General features: G+C 41.3%; 1 protein-coding gene across 1 annotated transcript in view; it reads left to right on the forward strand.

Annotated features, from left to right (window-relative positions):
• LOC141133959 (uncharacterized) overlaps positions 1–13,119 on the forward strand; it is a 246,099-nt gene that overhangs the window by 112,122 nt on the left and 120,858 nt on the right. Inside the window, exon 7 of the mRNA XM_073623565.1 lies at positions 5,699–5,769. Within this exon, the coding sequence (XP_073479666.1) occupies positions 5,699–5,769 (71 nt within the window). The remainder of the gene's footprint in view (positions 1–5,698; positions 5,770–13,119) is intronic.

Below are 13,119 nucleotides of genomic sequence, written 5' to 3' on the forward strand. Positions count from 1 at the left end.
AGTCAGTCAGCTGCAGCAGCCGCTGGTCCGTGTAATCTGATAACATTGGGTGCCGCTACCAGAATACAAAGTCCTGGAGGGAGAGATTCCTCCGTCTACTTTCTTTGTATGAATGACTTCTGTTGAAGGGATATGCTGGAAGTTTCTTCTCAATCAGCAGCTGCAGCATTCAGAGTACAAAGTCCCGATGGGAGGGTTCCTCCTTCGCCTCATTTGTGTGGATGGAGGAATCTGTTAAGCCGCGTACACACGATTGGATTTTCCGACGGGAAATGTTCGATGACAGGCTGTTGGCGGAAAATCCGACCGTTTGTACGCTCCATCAGACAATTGGTGTCGGATTTTCCAAGGACAAATGTTGGATAGCAGGCTTTAAAATTTTCCGCGGACAAATGTCTGTTGTCAGATTTTCCGATCGTGTGTACACAAGTCTGTCAGACAAAAGTCCAAAGTACAAACATGCATGCGAGGACGAGCCAGAAGCGGTCGGTCTTGTAAACTAGCGTTCGTAATGGAGAATTAACATTCGTGACGTGGCAAATTATAAAATCTCAAAATGCAGCGCACAGTTCTCTTTTTCTTTAATGGGATAATAATGAAGCTGCTTTGCTGGTGATACTGATGGAGTTATTGCAAACAAATCTTCAAAGGCTTTTTTTTTTCTAGTGATATCACTAGAATTTTTTTTGGTGGCTATGGAGCGTATGCCACAACACCATTATCCATAGTTTTTAAAATCAAAGATACAACTATTTTGGTGTCCCTTGTTAATTTTTTTAAATGTAACTGCCTACTCCCCAACTGTCATTTGAAGTAAAACACATAGCCAAATATTCTTCTCCACAATTTTTTTATTGTGCATTAAAAACAAATAAAATTAGACATGCTATCTGCCAACAGAACTTAACCAAAAAGTGCATTCTATGCATCCAAAAATTATATAAATATAATAAAATAAAAAAAAAAAATTAATATAACAAATCAAATTATTATTCAACCAAAAAATTAAATAAAAGCCTCATGCATGTGTCCTGCTTCTTAATATAGGGGGTCAACAATGCCAAGAGTTGGTGAAAGCAGGGGTCCGTCATCCGGAGATAATTCCGAAAATCATCTGGATTATTCTCCCGGAGCTCCCGAAGCAAAGGCATATGACGTAATTGGTCACGATTAATAAAGCAACCAATTTTTGGTTCAAGAACCCCTCCTCCTCCTGTTCCTGGACTGGACTTGGGTCAAAGCAATAACTCCAAGGCCAATAATCAATAACACGTTATCTCCTCCGATTCCGCAACATGGCTGGTTGCCAAACGGCCGTTCAGAAACGAACTGAAAAGAGCGAAATGAAAAGCACAAATCAACACTCACCAAACTTCTACTAACATGAAATTAGCAGAAGGAGCCCAAAGGGTGGCACTAAAGAGCTGAAAAACCACGTAGTACATCACTACGTTCGTGTTTGTTGATCGACAATTCCTTGCCGTTTGTATGCAAGACAAAATCCAGGCACACACCTTCGGACAAAACTCCGAAGTTTTTTCTGCGGAAAATCTGATCGTGTGTACGAAGCTTTAGTTAGTTTCTTAAGCATGCTGGCTGAAGGAAAAAACTTACATTATTAGGCCAGTTTTAGCTTTAGATGATTAGAGTAGATTTGATTAGACTTCACATTTTATCATTGTATCCAATACAATAAAATTTTACATGGTAGGTCTCTGACAACAGCGGTAAATACGTACATATACATATACTCATATTTTTATATGCACCAATATAAATGCATTACTTACCTATAAAATGTAAGCAATATCCAATCCAAATAATACAAATGTTAGGAGAGTAATGCAAATATTGGAATTGTAAATATAATCATTAAACATTGAGACCGGGTTCACATATGTGCGGCCGCAGTTCACAGCAGGCGGTCAGGTCTGAATTTTTGACTGAGATCGCACCTGAATTGGAACCAAAGACACCCAGGACCCTTTCCAAGTGCAGACTGTGGCCGCCCTGGAGGTGTGTGAACTGGCTCCATTGCAAGCCAGGCGCACTCTCCTGTCATGCGAATCGGATGCAGAGAAAAACGTATCCAATTCGGATAAGTGTGAACACAGCCTGAGAAGTTATAGGCCTCAATAAAAATGGCAAAGGACAATATGAAAATGTACCCCAATTGGTTGTTGCATGGATAATGGTAATTTCTTGTCATTGTTAGTAAAGAGTCAGTGAATATGCGGATTGAATTGTCAGTAAACAGGGGATATTCATGCAAAAAAAAAAAAAAGAAAAAATATTTCACTGGCTTTAAGGCTTTAATAAGCTGCATTTTACTGATCCGAACCATGAAAATACAGAGGCTTTCGTGTATGAAAAGCAACTCTTGCCACCCCAACATCCTGATAATCTTACATGAATACAGTGTTGTATGGCATTTCATCCGGTTCTGTGCTCCTCTGTGGCATATAGACACTTGTGTAGTGATGCTCCAATCTTGTTCAATTCTAAAAAGTCATCTGATCCAGAAAAATCACAAATATTTGACCTATTGTGCCACAGTATCACCCATACTATAGCCTGATGAGACATACAGGAGTGGCAATAGTGAGGCCAGGTAATCTTACCTACAAAATTTGATATAAGTAGCTGATCAGGCAACATGTAAACCATTGACCTCATACTGTATTGATATATTGATGTATATATTGACCTTTGTCATATATTGACCTTTGTCAATATATGTATATATTGACTCAATTCTCAATATGGATAGCAGTGTCTTTCTCTTCCCCCAATGCTTCTGTTTTAGTGTAATATTATTGGCATAAGGGCTTGTGTCGATAGGCTTTCAGGTGCATTCTGCTTGCATCTGAGATCTGTTTGAGATGCTTCTGCAATTGTACAAAGTTGCATTTGACCTGCTGTTGACAATCAATTGACCTGAATATGATTTCCTTGTAAGCTGCATCAATCTACGCCAAGCTGCTTTTGCATGCCTTTTGGCTTGTATGGTAAGAGAAGCATTTCTGGTATGAGCAAAAGCCTATATACACCAGGGACGTGCGGTGAGGTCAGTGGCTGGTGAGGCACTGGCTAGTATCAGAGCCAGATACACACAGGTTACAGGAACGTTAGAATGAGAACAATGATTCTACCACTAGACCTCCTCTGTAACTCTAAACATGTAACCTGTAAAAAAATTTGAAGCATCGCTTTTGGAGATTTTTAAGTACTGAAGTTTGGCGCCATTCCACAAGTGTGCTCAATTTTAAAGCATGACATGTTAGGTATCTATTTACTTGGTGTAACATGATCTTTCATAGTTTACAAAAACATCGGGCTAACGTTAGAGTTTTTTATTTTTATTCATAAAACAGTTTATTTCCCCCCAAAAAAGTGTTTGAAAAATTGCTGCCCAAGTACCGTGTGGCATAAAAAGTTGCAATGACCACCATTTTATTCCCTAGGGTGTCTGCTGAAACAATATATATATATATATATATATATATATATATATAATGTTTGGGGGGGTCTAAGTAATTTTCATCAAAAACATTATGATTATTACATGTAGGAGAGAAGTGTCAGAAATGGCCTGGGTGGAAAGGGGTTAATTACCGTAAGTAATATACAAATAATTATTATATAATATTTTTAAGTTAAATTACTATATTTTCAAAAACTGTAGTCAAGCAGGTGGCTTAGCGGACAAATTACTGAAGTTTAAAGTTGTAACTTCAAACCAGTAATTTCGCAGTAAATAGATAAATAATAAATTATTATCTTATAACATATAGCATAATAATATATGATTTAGCTTGTACCTTTTCAGCAGCAGCAGATTCTCATTCTCCCTCTTAACTGTGTGAGAAAAACATGGGATTTTGGGTAAATCTTATACCCATAAACGCATGTATATCCTTCTAGTTAAGAGGGCTGGGCTGGCAGGGAGAATTTGTCTTTTAGACACATGCCCCTTCTATGACACTGCAGTGAGAGGCCAACCTTCACTGCAGCATTTTTATTGAACAGCTTGGGCCAATGGTACTTTACCATTGGTCGAAGACTCCAAGCTGTCCATTGAGCTCAGTGCCTCTGACAAGAAGTGAGGGGAGGCACTGTGAGCTCATCCTCTCAGTCTGCTGCACACAGAGTGTGTCAGCTTGTATTTAACTTCTTCAGATCCCCGCTATAGCCGCTATAGCCGAATGATGGCTACAGCACGGATCTGCGCGGGAGGGCATCAGTAGACATCCTCCCCTTTGCAAGCTGGCCGCGCCCCCCTGCAGGGCACGCGTGGCGCGTGCTGTGATCACCTGAGTCATCGATCCCGTCCCCTTACCACATGATCAGCTGTCAGCCAATGACAGCTGATCACGTGATGTAAACAGAGGATCGGTAATCGTTTTTCTTTTCTTCTCACGCTGGCAGCATGAGGAGGAAAAAAAGCCGATCACTAGCTTCTGTTGAAAGGACATCGGTCCCAAGCAGGGCCCACCAGTACATCAGTGCCACCTATCAATGCCCACGAGTGCCACCTATCAATGTCCGCCAGTGGTGACAATCAGTGCCACCTAGCAGTGCTGCCTATCAGTGTCGCCTACCAGTGCCGATCAGTGCCCATCACTGCCACCCATCAGTGCCTATCACTGCCACCCATCAGTGCCACCTATTAGTGCCCTTCAGTGCCACCTATCAATGCCCTTCAGTGCCACCCATCAGTGCCACCTCATCAGTGCCCACCAGTGCCGCCTATCAGTGCCCATCAGTGTATCCTCATCAGCGTACATCAATGAAGGAGAAAAATTACCTGTTTGCAAAATTTATTAACAAAATATAAACCGGTTTTGTATTTTTTTTTTTAAATTCGGTCTTTTTAAATTTTTTTAACAAAAAAATTAAAAAACCCAGAGGTGATCAATTACCACCAAAAGAAAGCTCTATTTGTGGGAAAAATTGATAAAAATGTCATTTGGGTACAGTGTAGCATGACCGCGCAATTGTCATTCAAAGAGTGACAGCGCTGAAAGCTGAAAATTGGTCTGGGCAGGAAGGGGGTTTAGGTGCCCAGTAAGCAAGTGGTTAAACTGGTATTTAGCTTCTGACAGGCTGCGCAAGGAACCCCATATCTCCAGAACCATAGATGATAGGAGCCCCAAATTTTGACCAGTGGAGGGGTAGGACTTCAGCTACCTACCCCCCAAATTTGTCACTGCGCTACGACTCTCAAAGTCGATCATTTTTTTTTTTCTGCCTCACCTGCCTCCCCTGACTGCACGTCCCTGATGTACACAGACCCTAAAATAAATTCAATGACTTACTCTATTAAGGATTTCTCACTTTAGAAGTCTACAAGACAGCCCCACAAATCATCAGTGTTATTCCCTTTATTTCTATTGTGCACTAATCCTGCAAGGGAATATAAGAATAACAAATTTACTGTGTCCTATGTTTTCTTGGTAAACTTGCTTTTTTTTTGTAGAACTGACTGCCATCCACCAGGTAAAAAGGCTTCCTTAAAAAAAAAAAAAAAAACTTAAATTACTGTATGTCCAAAAGGGGCAGTAATTGCCTATTGCGTTCTGAATTGCTGTCCTCATAATGAACTCTGTAATGCAAAAGGATGTCTTTGTAAAACAAAATACAAGTGAAAAAGGGCTTCCTTCATTGGTTATTGCATACTTTTTGTGCTCTCTTTTAGTCGACTTTTTGGCGAAATACTGCATCTTCAGCCAGGAGAAGTTGGCCGAGTATAAAAGGGCTTTTGAAGCGGTAAGTGTAAATTCAGTCTCCTTTTCTTCCCCCCTCCTCTGCCCTCCCCATCCACTCCTCCTATGTCTGTAGACAGTTAAGCAGAAATAATAAGCACCGCTGCTTGTGGTACACGTCCTATGAATTACTCCAACATCAAATGTAACTTTAGAATGGAGGCACGCTTTATTCTTTTTGTAGAACTGTTCCTCAATCCATTCTTTATTTACATGTCGTGAGCCTGAGCGATGCACAGCCATTTAGAAGACACACAAAAAAAGGAGAGGCCATTAAACAAATTAAAAGGAGTGGGGATGACTAATACAGTACTCTTGGAATCTGCAATTTGATTAGCCTGAATTTAATACACAATAGATGTGACAAGGCAGGAGTGTAGTCTCAACTGCTCTTTAATAACCTTCCTCAACTGAATTATGCTGATGATTTTGCTATTCTAGTTTGTGAAAAGTGTCATTATATATATAAAATGCTCTGGAAAAAAGCACAGCAATTTCCAGATTTGACTTTGTGATTTAAATGCAGTATATTAATTGTGAAGAGTTGTGTTGTTAGATATTTGCAATAGTAATTGGTACTGAGAAGCAGGAAAATGAACAGGATTATTTTAAATCGTTTGCCAATAACTGTCGATAAAATGTATGCAAAGTATTTAATTAGTGCGACTATTCAAAGAACAGAACTTACATGATATCTGGACAAACTGGCAAATAGATTTTTTTTAATGGCGAGAACATTAATTAGACTTCTATGGATGTACTCATAACAAAATGTGATTGCCAGATTATATGGATGCATTAAAATGTGCCAGCATATAGAGAATAAATGATTGCAAAATGGTAAGTTAATTATCTGTCTAAATTGGCACTAGTATATGAATGTGAGTTATGCCCTGTACACATGACCGGTTTTGTTGTCGGAATAAACTCCAAAGGTTTCTCTGACGGAACTCCGACGGAATTCCATTCAAATGGTCTTGCCTACACACGGTCAAACCAAAGTCCGACCAAAGTCCGACCGCCCAGAACGCGGTGATGTACAGTACGTACAACGGGACTAGAAAAAGGAAGTTCAATAGCCAGTAGCCAATAGCTTCCGTCTCGTACTTCAGAGCATGCGTTCTTTTTGGTCCATCAGAACAGCATACGGACGAGCGGATTTCCCGATAGAAATTGGTTCCATCGGAAATATTTAGAACATGTTCTATTTCTAGGTCCGTCAGAATTTTCAAAACAAAAGTCCAATGAGGCCTACACACGATCGGGATATACGATGAAAAGCTTCCGTCTGACTTTTTCTGTCGGAAATTCCACTTATGTGTACCCGGCTTAAGGGACCTTAGGTTGTAAACTCCTTGAGGGTAGGGACTGATGTGAATGACAATATATATGTAAAGCACTACGTAAATTGACGGCACTATATAAGTACCTTAAATAAATATATAAAAAATAAATAAACATGTATAAATGTTTAGACATTAAAGGTTGATCTGGTGGAATGGAAATATTTTGCATTACAGTATTGCTCATTGTTCATGTAGAGGGCCTAAACTGCGGAAGCTACTTTTAAAGAAAGCCAAGCAGAGGGCAAATGGCTAGTCATCATTCATTTGTATGAACAGTTAGCTCCCCCATTACTGACCTACTACGCCTTGTTCTGCACTAGGGGGAAGATTTAAAAAAACTGATCTCCTACTATGTCTCCATGTGGAGGTGGCCATCTTGCTGTGTCAGATGAGCCATCATGATTGGTCCTTTGATGACTAATGCAGGAAAAGAAGCAGCAGGAGAGGTGGAGGAAGCACGAATCTACAGAATGCATTAGGCAGAAGTAGGGAGATGCTTTTCTATAAGTTTTCAGGACTAGTTTCCACTCCAGCAGCAAAAACAGTGAGCAGTACAAAAATGCCATCACCAAATCTTCTTAGTTTAGTAGTCAGGGACAGCAGCGCCTTAGGTTTTAGAAAGAAGCATGGAGATGCTTGTCTGTAAGATTTCAGGAGCAGTTTCCACTCCAGAAGAAAACAGTGAGCAGCACAGTAATTACATCACCAAATCATATTAGCAGACCAAAACATCAGTGCCTTAGATCTCATGCTGTAGATATGCAACTCTAATGCCCTGTACACACGATGGGATTTTCACGATTAGGAAAATGTATTATAGGACCTTGTTGTTGGAAATTCCGACCGTGTGTAGGCTTCATCACACATTTTCCATATAAATTTCTGACACACAAAGTTTGAGAGCTTGCTGTAAAATTTTCCAACAACAAAATCCGTTGTTGGAAATTCCGATCATGTGTACACAAATCCGACGCACAAAGTGCCACGCATGCTCAGAATAAATTAAGAGACAAAAGCTATTGGCTACTGCCCCGTTTATAGTCCTGACGGACGTGTTTTACGTCACTGCGTTCAGAACGATCGGATTTTCCGACAACTTTGTGTGACCGTGTGTATGCAAGACAGGTTTGAGCCAACATCCGTCGGAAAAAATCCATGGATTTTGTTGTCGGAATGTCTGATCAATGTCCGACCGTGTGTACAGGGCATAAGGCTCAAGGCAGAAGAAGTGCACTACAAACGTTCAGGAGCAATTCAAGACAATATGTATTTCTTTAAGGGTGTTGCTTAGGTATTATTAACATATCTAGATGTTCCTTATAAGAGAAGGCAAACAGGTATTGTCAAAGTTATACATTTTAGTGGCTATCTAAAAATATTAAAAATGCAAGATTTTGGAGCTTAAAGTCTTCTTCTATATCTATAACGACAGATTTTTATCTGTCTTATATTTTTAAATATTTAGGGTGTTTGTACAGCTCTCCTAAATGCAGTATTTTGGCATGCTTGATGCATGTAAATGTGTCTAAACGTGTCTAGACGTACTTAGGCACGTAAAGTGCTTGGGCATGAATTCATTTCATTGGCCAGAATAATAATTTATTCTGGCCATTGAAAGAAATTAACGCTCAAGTGTTTCAGCCCTTTCCTTTCTTTCCCTGAAGAAGACCCTTACTCCATATGTCGAAACGTTTTGGATTTTATCTGTCTGTCTGACAATTGGTCTGGGTTTTTTCCACTGTTTCATGTTTCAATCTTATGTGTATTTCAGTGTTATCATGTGTTTTAGCTTCTTTTTGATATGATGTTAATTATTTGTAATAAAATTTGTAATTTTTACTAAACATCCTCTCTTGAGTGTTCATGGTCCTCTAAAGTCTCGTTTTTTGAGGAAACTTTCTTTTACATCTTGTACAAGGGATGTGGACCTGAACCTCTATTTTCCCATCCAATTAGTCTCAACCACCTTTTTATTTAAAAAAAAAGTGCCCCGCGATGTCCATCCATCTTCAATCATGGCACATCAGAGGAGGCGGGGTCACTCGGTTATGTAACTGGGTGGCCCCGCTCCCTCTGACTCTACGGGGAAGCCATAGTGATGTCCCCGTGCGTCAGAGGGGGCAGGGTCACCCGGTGACGTCATCGCGTTGCCCTGCCCTCAGTTATAAAAGAGCTGTCACCTGAAAGCGGCCGGTTATTTAGGGTGGGTGCCTCCCATGGAGGCAGATCGTAGGTTATGTGCGGCTTTTTTTTTTTCGGTCCGTCGGAGCACGAGCAGAAGAAGAAGACTCCGCGGGACAGTTTTATTTTTTAATTTTTTTTAATAAAGAACTTGTCTCAAGGTGTGTATGGTGTTTTTTTACCATTTTCACACGGGGGGCGGGATCTGGGGGTCACCTTGTTAAAGGGGGCTTCCAGATTCCGATAAGCCCCCTGCCCGCAGACCCCCACAACCACTGGGCAAGGTTTGTGGGGATGAGGTCCTTCTCCCCATCAACATGGGGACCAGGTGCTTTGGGGGGCTACCCCAAAGCACCCTCCCAATGTTGAGGGCATGTGGCCTGGTATGTGTTGAGGGCATGTGGCCTGGTATGGTTCAGGAGGGGGGGGCGCTTTCTCATCCCCCCTCTTTTCCTGCGGCCTGCCAGGTTGCGTGCTCAGATAAGGATTTTTGGGGGGACCCCACGGCATTTTTTTTAAAACTTTGGCACGGGGTTCCCCTTAAAATCAATACCAGACCTGAAGGGTCTGGTATGGATTTTGCGGTTGACCCCCACACCATTTTTTTTAAATTTTGGTGCGGGGTTCCCCTTAATATCCATACCAGACCTGAAGGGCCTGCTATGGAATTTGGAGGGACCCCAACGCATTTTTTTTTTAATTTTGGTTCGGGGTTCCCCTGTGGGGGGAATCCCATGACGTTTTTATCAATGAACTTTTATGTGTATTGCCAGGAGTCGGGACTGACAATTCATTATAGCCGCAAGTACTTTTAAATTACTTTTTTTCCTTTAGAAATATCATTTTGCTCTCGGACTATTGTAAACACGGGAAACATGCGCCACTTTACAGACATACTATAGACACCCCCCCGGTATAAAGTTTAAAGGAATATTACACTTTTATTGTTTCACTTTAAGCATTATTAAAATCACTGCTCCTGAAAAAACAGCCATTTTTTAAACTTTTTTTTGCATTGATACATGTCCCCTGGGGCAGGACCCGGGTCCCCAAACACCTTTTAAGACAATACCATGCATATAAGCCTTTAAAATTAGCACTTTTGATTTTTCATGTTCGTGTCCCATAGACTTTAACGGTGTTCGCGTGTTCGAACAAATTTTTTGCCTGTTCGCATGTTCTGGTGCGACCCGAATTGGGGGGTGTTCGGCCCATCCCTACCCAGGACTTTTAGCTTTCATTGTTTGGCTGACTGTCCAGGTTAGCATTCATTGACTAAGTACTTTCTTTCTTTCCTTTACCCAGAACAGGTTCTATCCTATCCAAACTCTGCCCAAAACAAAATAGGAAATAGTTCTGCCTGGAGTTGGGCTTTATATAGGCCTGCACAGATTCTAGCAAACATGTCTCAGGTCATTAATCACAAGTCTGTCAATGTACATTCACATGTGTGGCTTCAAGAATGTGTGTGTGCATGTGCGTGTATGTGCACAGAGGTGCACAAGTACTGATCCTAACTGGTTGGACATATGTAGTACTACATAAAGCTGGAGTTTAATCTGCTTCTATTTTGTCTTCTCTGGTTCTTTCTTTCTCTCTCTATGTGAAAAGATGTCTTATCACTGCCGATCACAAAAACCCAACCCAGGTTCTATCCTTTCCAAACTCTGTTCTCTGTTGCTGGACATCTTTCAGACACAATTAGGCTACTTTCACACTGGGGCAGTGAGAAAATGCCTGTAAAACGCTTCAGTATGAAAGTGGCCTTAGGCATGCTTTATCTGACCTGTTGCAGTGTCTGATACACTCTGTGAGAGGCTCATAGTGTGCAGTGTGCAATTCCAGTACAGGAGAGCAGTCTGTTTGACGGTAAGGCTGGAGTTTGGCTTCAATGCACTCATTGCATGGAGTCCAGCCGTACACACAGTTACAATATAAACTATATTGTCAAATATATTAGGACACCTGCCTTTACATGCACATGAACTTTAAAGGCATCCAAGTTTTAGTCCATAAGATTCAATATTGAGTTGGCCCACCCTTTGCAACTATAACAGCTTCAACTCTTCTGGGAAGGCTGTCCACAGGGTTTAGGAGTGTGTCTATGGGAATGTTTGACCATTCTTCCAGAAATGCATTTGTGAGGTCAGATACTGATGTTGGACAAGAAGGCCTGGCTTGCAGTCTCCACTCTAATTCATCCCAAAGGTGTTCTATCGGGGTGAGATCAGGACTCACTGCAGGCTAGTCAAGTTCCTTCACCCTAAATTCGTTCATCCATGTCTTTATGGACCTTGTTTTGTGCACTGGTCCAAATTTATTGGTGTAAGCGGGATTATGGTGTGGGCTTGTTTTTCATGGGTTGTGCTTGGCCCCTTAGTTCTAGTGAAGGGAACTCGTAATACCAAGCATACCAAGACCTTGGACAATTTCATGTTCCCAACTTTGTGGGAACAGTTTGGGGATGGCCCCTTCCTGTTCCAACATGACTGCACACCAGTGCACAAAGCAAGATCCATAAAGACATGGATGAGCAAGTTTGGGGTGGAGGAACTTTCCTGGTCTTCTCAGAGTCCTGACCTCAACCTGATATAACATCTTTGGGATGAATTAGAGTGGAGACTGTGAGCCAGGTCTTCTCGTCCAACATCATTGTTTGACCTCACAAATGCACTTCTGGAAGAATGGTTAAACATTCCCATAGACACACTCCAAAACTTTGTGGATAGCCTTCCCATAAGAGTTGAAGCTGTTATAGCTGCAAAGGGTGGTCTAACTCAATATTGAACTCTATGGACTAAGACTGGGATGCCATTAAAGTTCATGTGCATGTAAAGCCAGGTGTCCCAATACTTTTGGCGTATAGTGTATTCTCAACCCTACATCTCTTTGGCTATAACCTTTCTTTTAATTCTTTTAAACATAACAACACCATTCCAAACCTATGATTTGAATACAAGTATCTGGATTTTATTTGACATTTTTGTTATGTTCAGCATACTTAAATTGATACTAAAGTCTTGTGTTTTTTTTCTTTAAAAATAACAAACAAGTTATACTTACCTGCTCTGTGAAATGGTTTTGCACAGAGCAGCCCAGACCCTCCTCTTCTCGGGTCCCTCTTCGGTGCTCCTGGCCTCTCCCTCCTCTTGAGTGCCCCCCCAGCAAACAGCTTGCTATGGGGGCACCCGAGCCGAGCCTCAGCTCCCTGCGTCCATTCAGACACGAAGCCACGGCCTGGCCCTGCCCCCTTTCTCTCCTCATTGGCTGACTGACTTTGATTGACAGCAGCAGGAGCAAATGGCGCCACACTGCTGTCTCAGCCAATGGGGAGGGGAGTCCCTGTGCAGCCAAGACACCCCTGCAACATCACTGGATCTAGATAGAGCTCAAGTAAGTATTATGGGGCTGAGGGGGGCTGCTGCACCAGAAGGCTTTTCATCCTAATGTATATGCATTAAGATAAACAATCTTCTGCCTTTACAACCACTATAAGCAAATGATTAAATAAGTACAGATTGTATATATTCCTATTTGGACTACAGTAATTCCAAAACTTGGGATATGTCCATTCTTTGATTTTGCTTTTTATTCAGTATTTTCATGGTGTAGCTATAGGCTCACTGACAGAAAACAATAAGATTAGCTTTCTATTTGTAATAGCGGCCTGCAAAGAGCTTGCTGCATTGATGTTCTCCGTGAGCTGGTACACCTGTGTTGACTGAAAAACAAATGTTTTTGAAAGAAAAGATAGGGTTACAAAAATGAGCAGCCTGGATTACTGGTTTGAGTGTACTCAATTACATAAGACCTGACTCTAAAATGTG

This window comes from Aquarana catesbeiana, linkage group LG03 (assembly GCF_042186555.1).
Source record: "Aquarana catesbeiana isolate 2022-GZ linkage group LG03, ASM4218655v1, whole genome shotgun sequence".
In the NCBI taxonomy this organism is placed as follows: domain Eukaryota; kingdom Metazoa; phylum Chordata; class Amphibia; order Anura; family Ranidae; genus Aquarana; species Aquarana catesbeiana.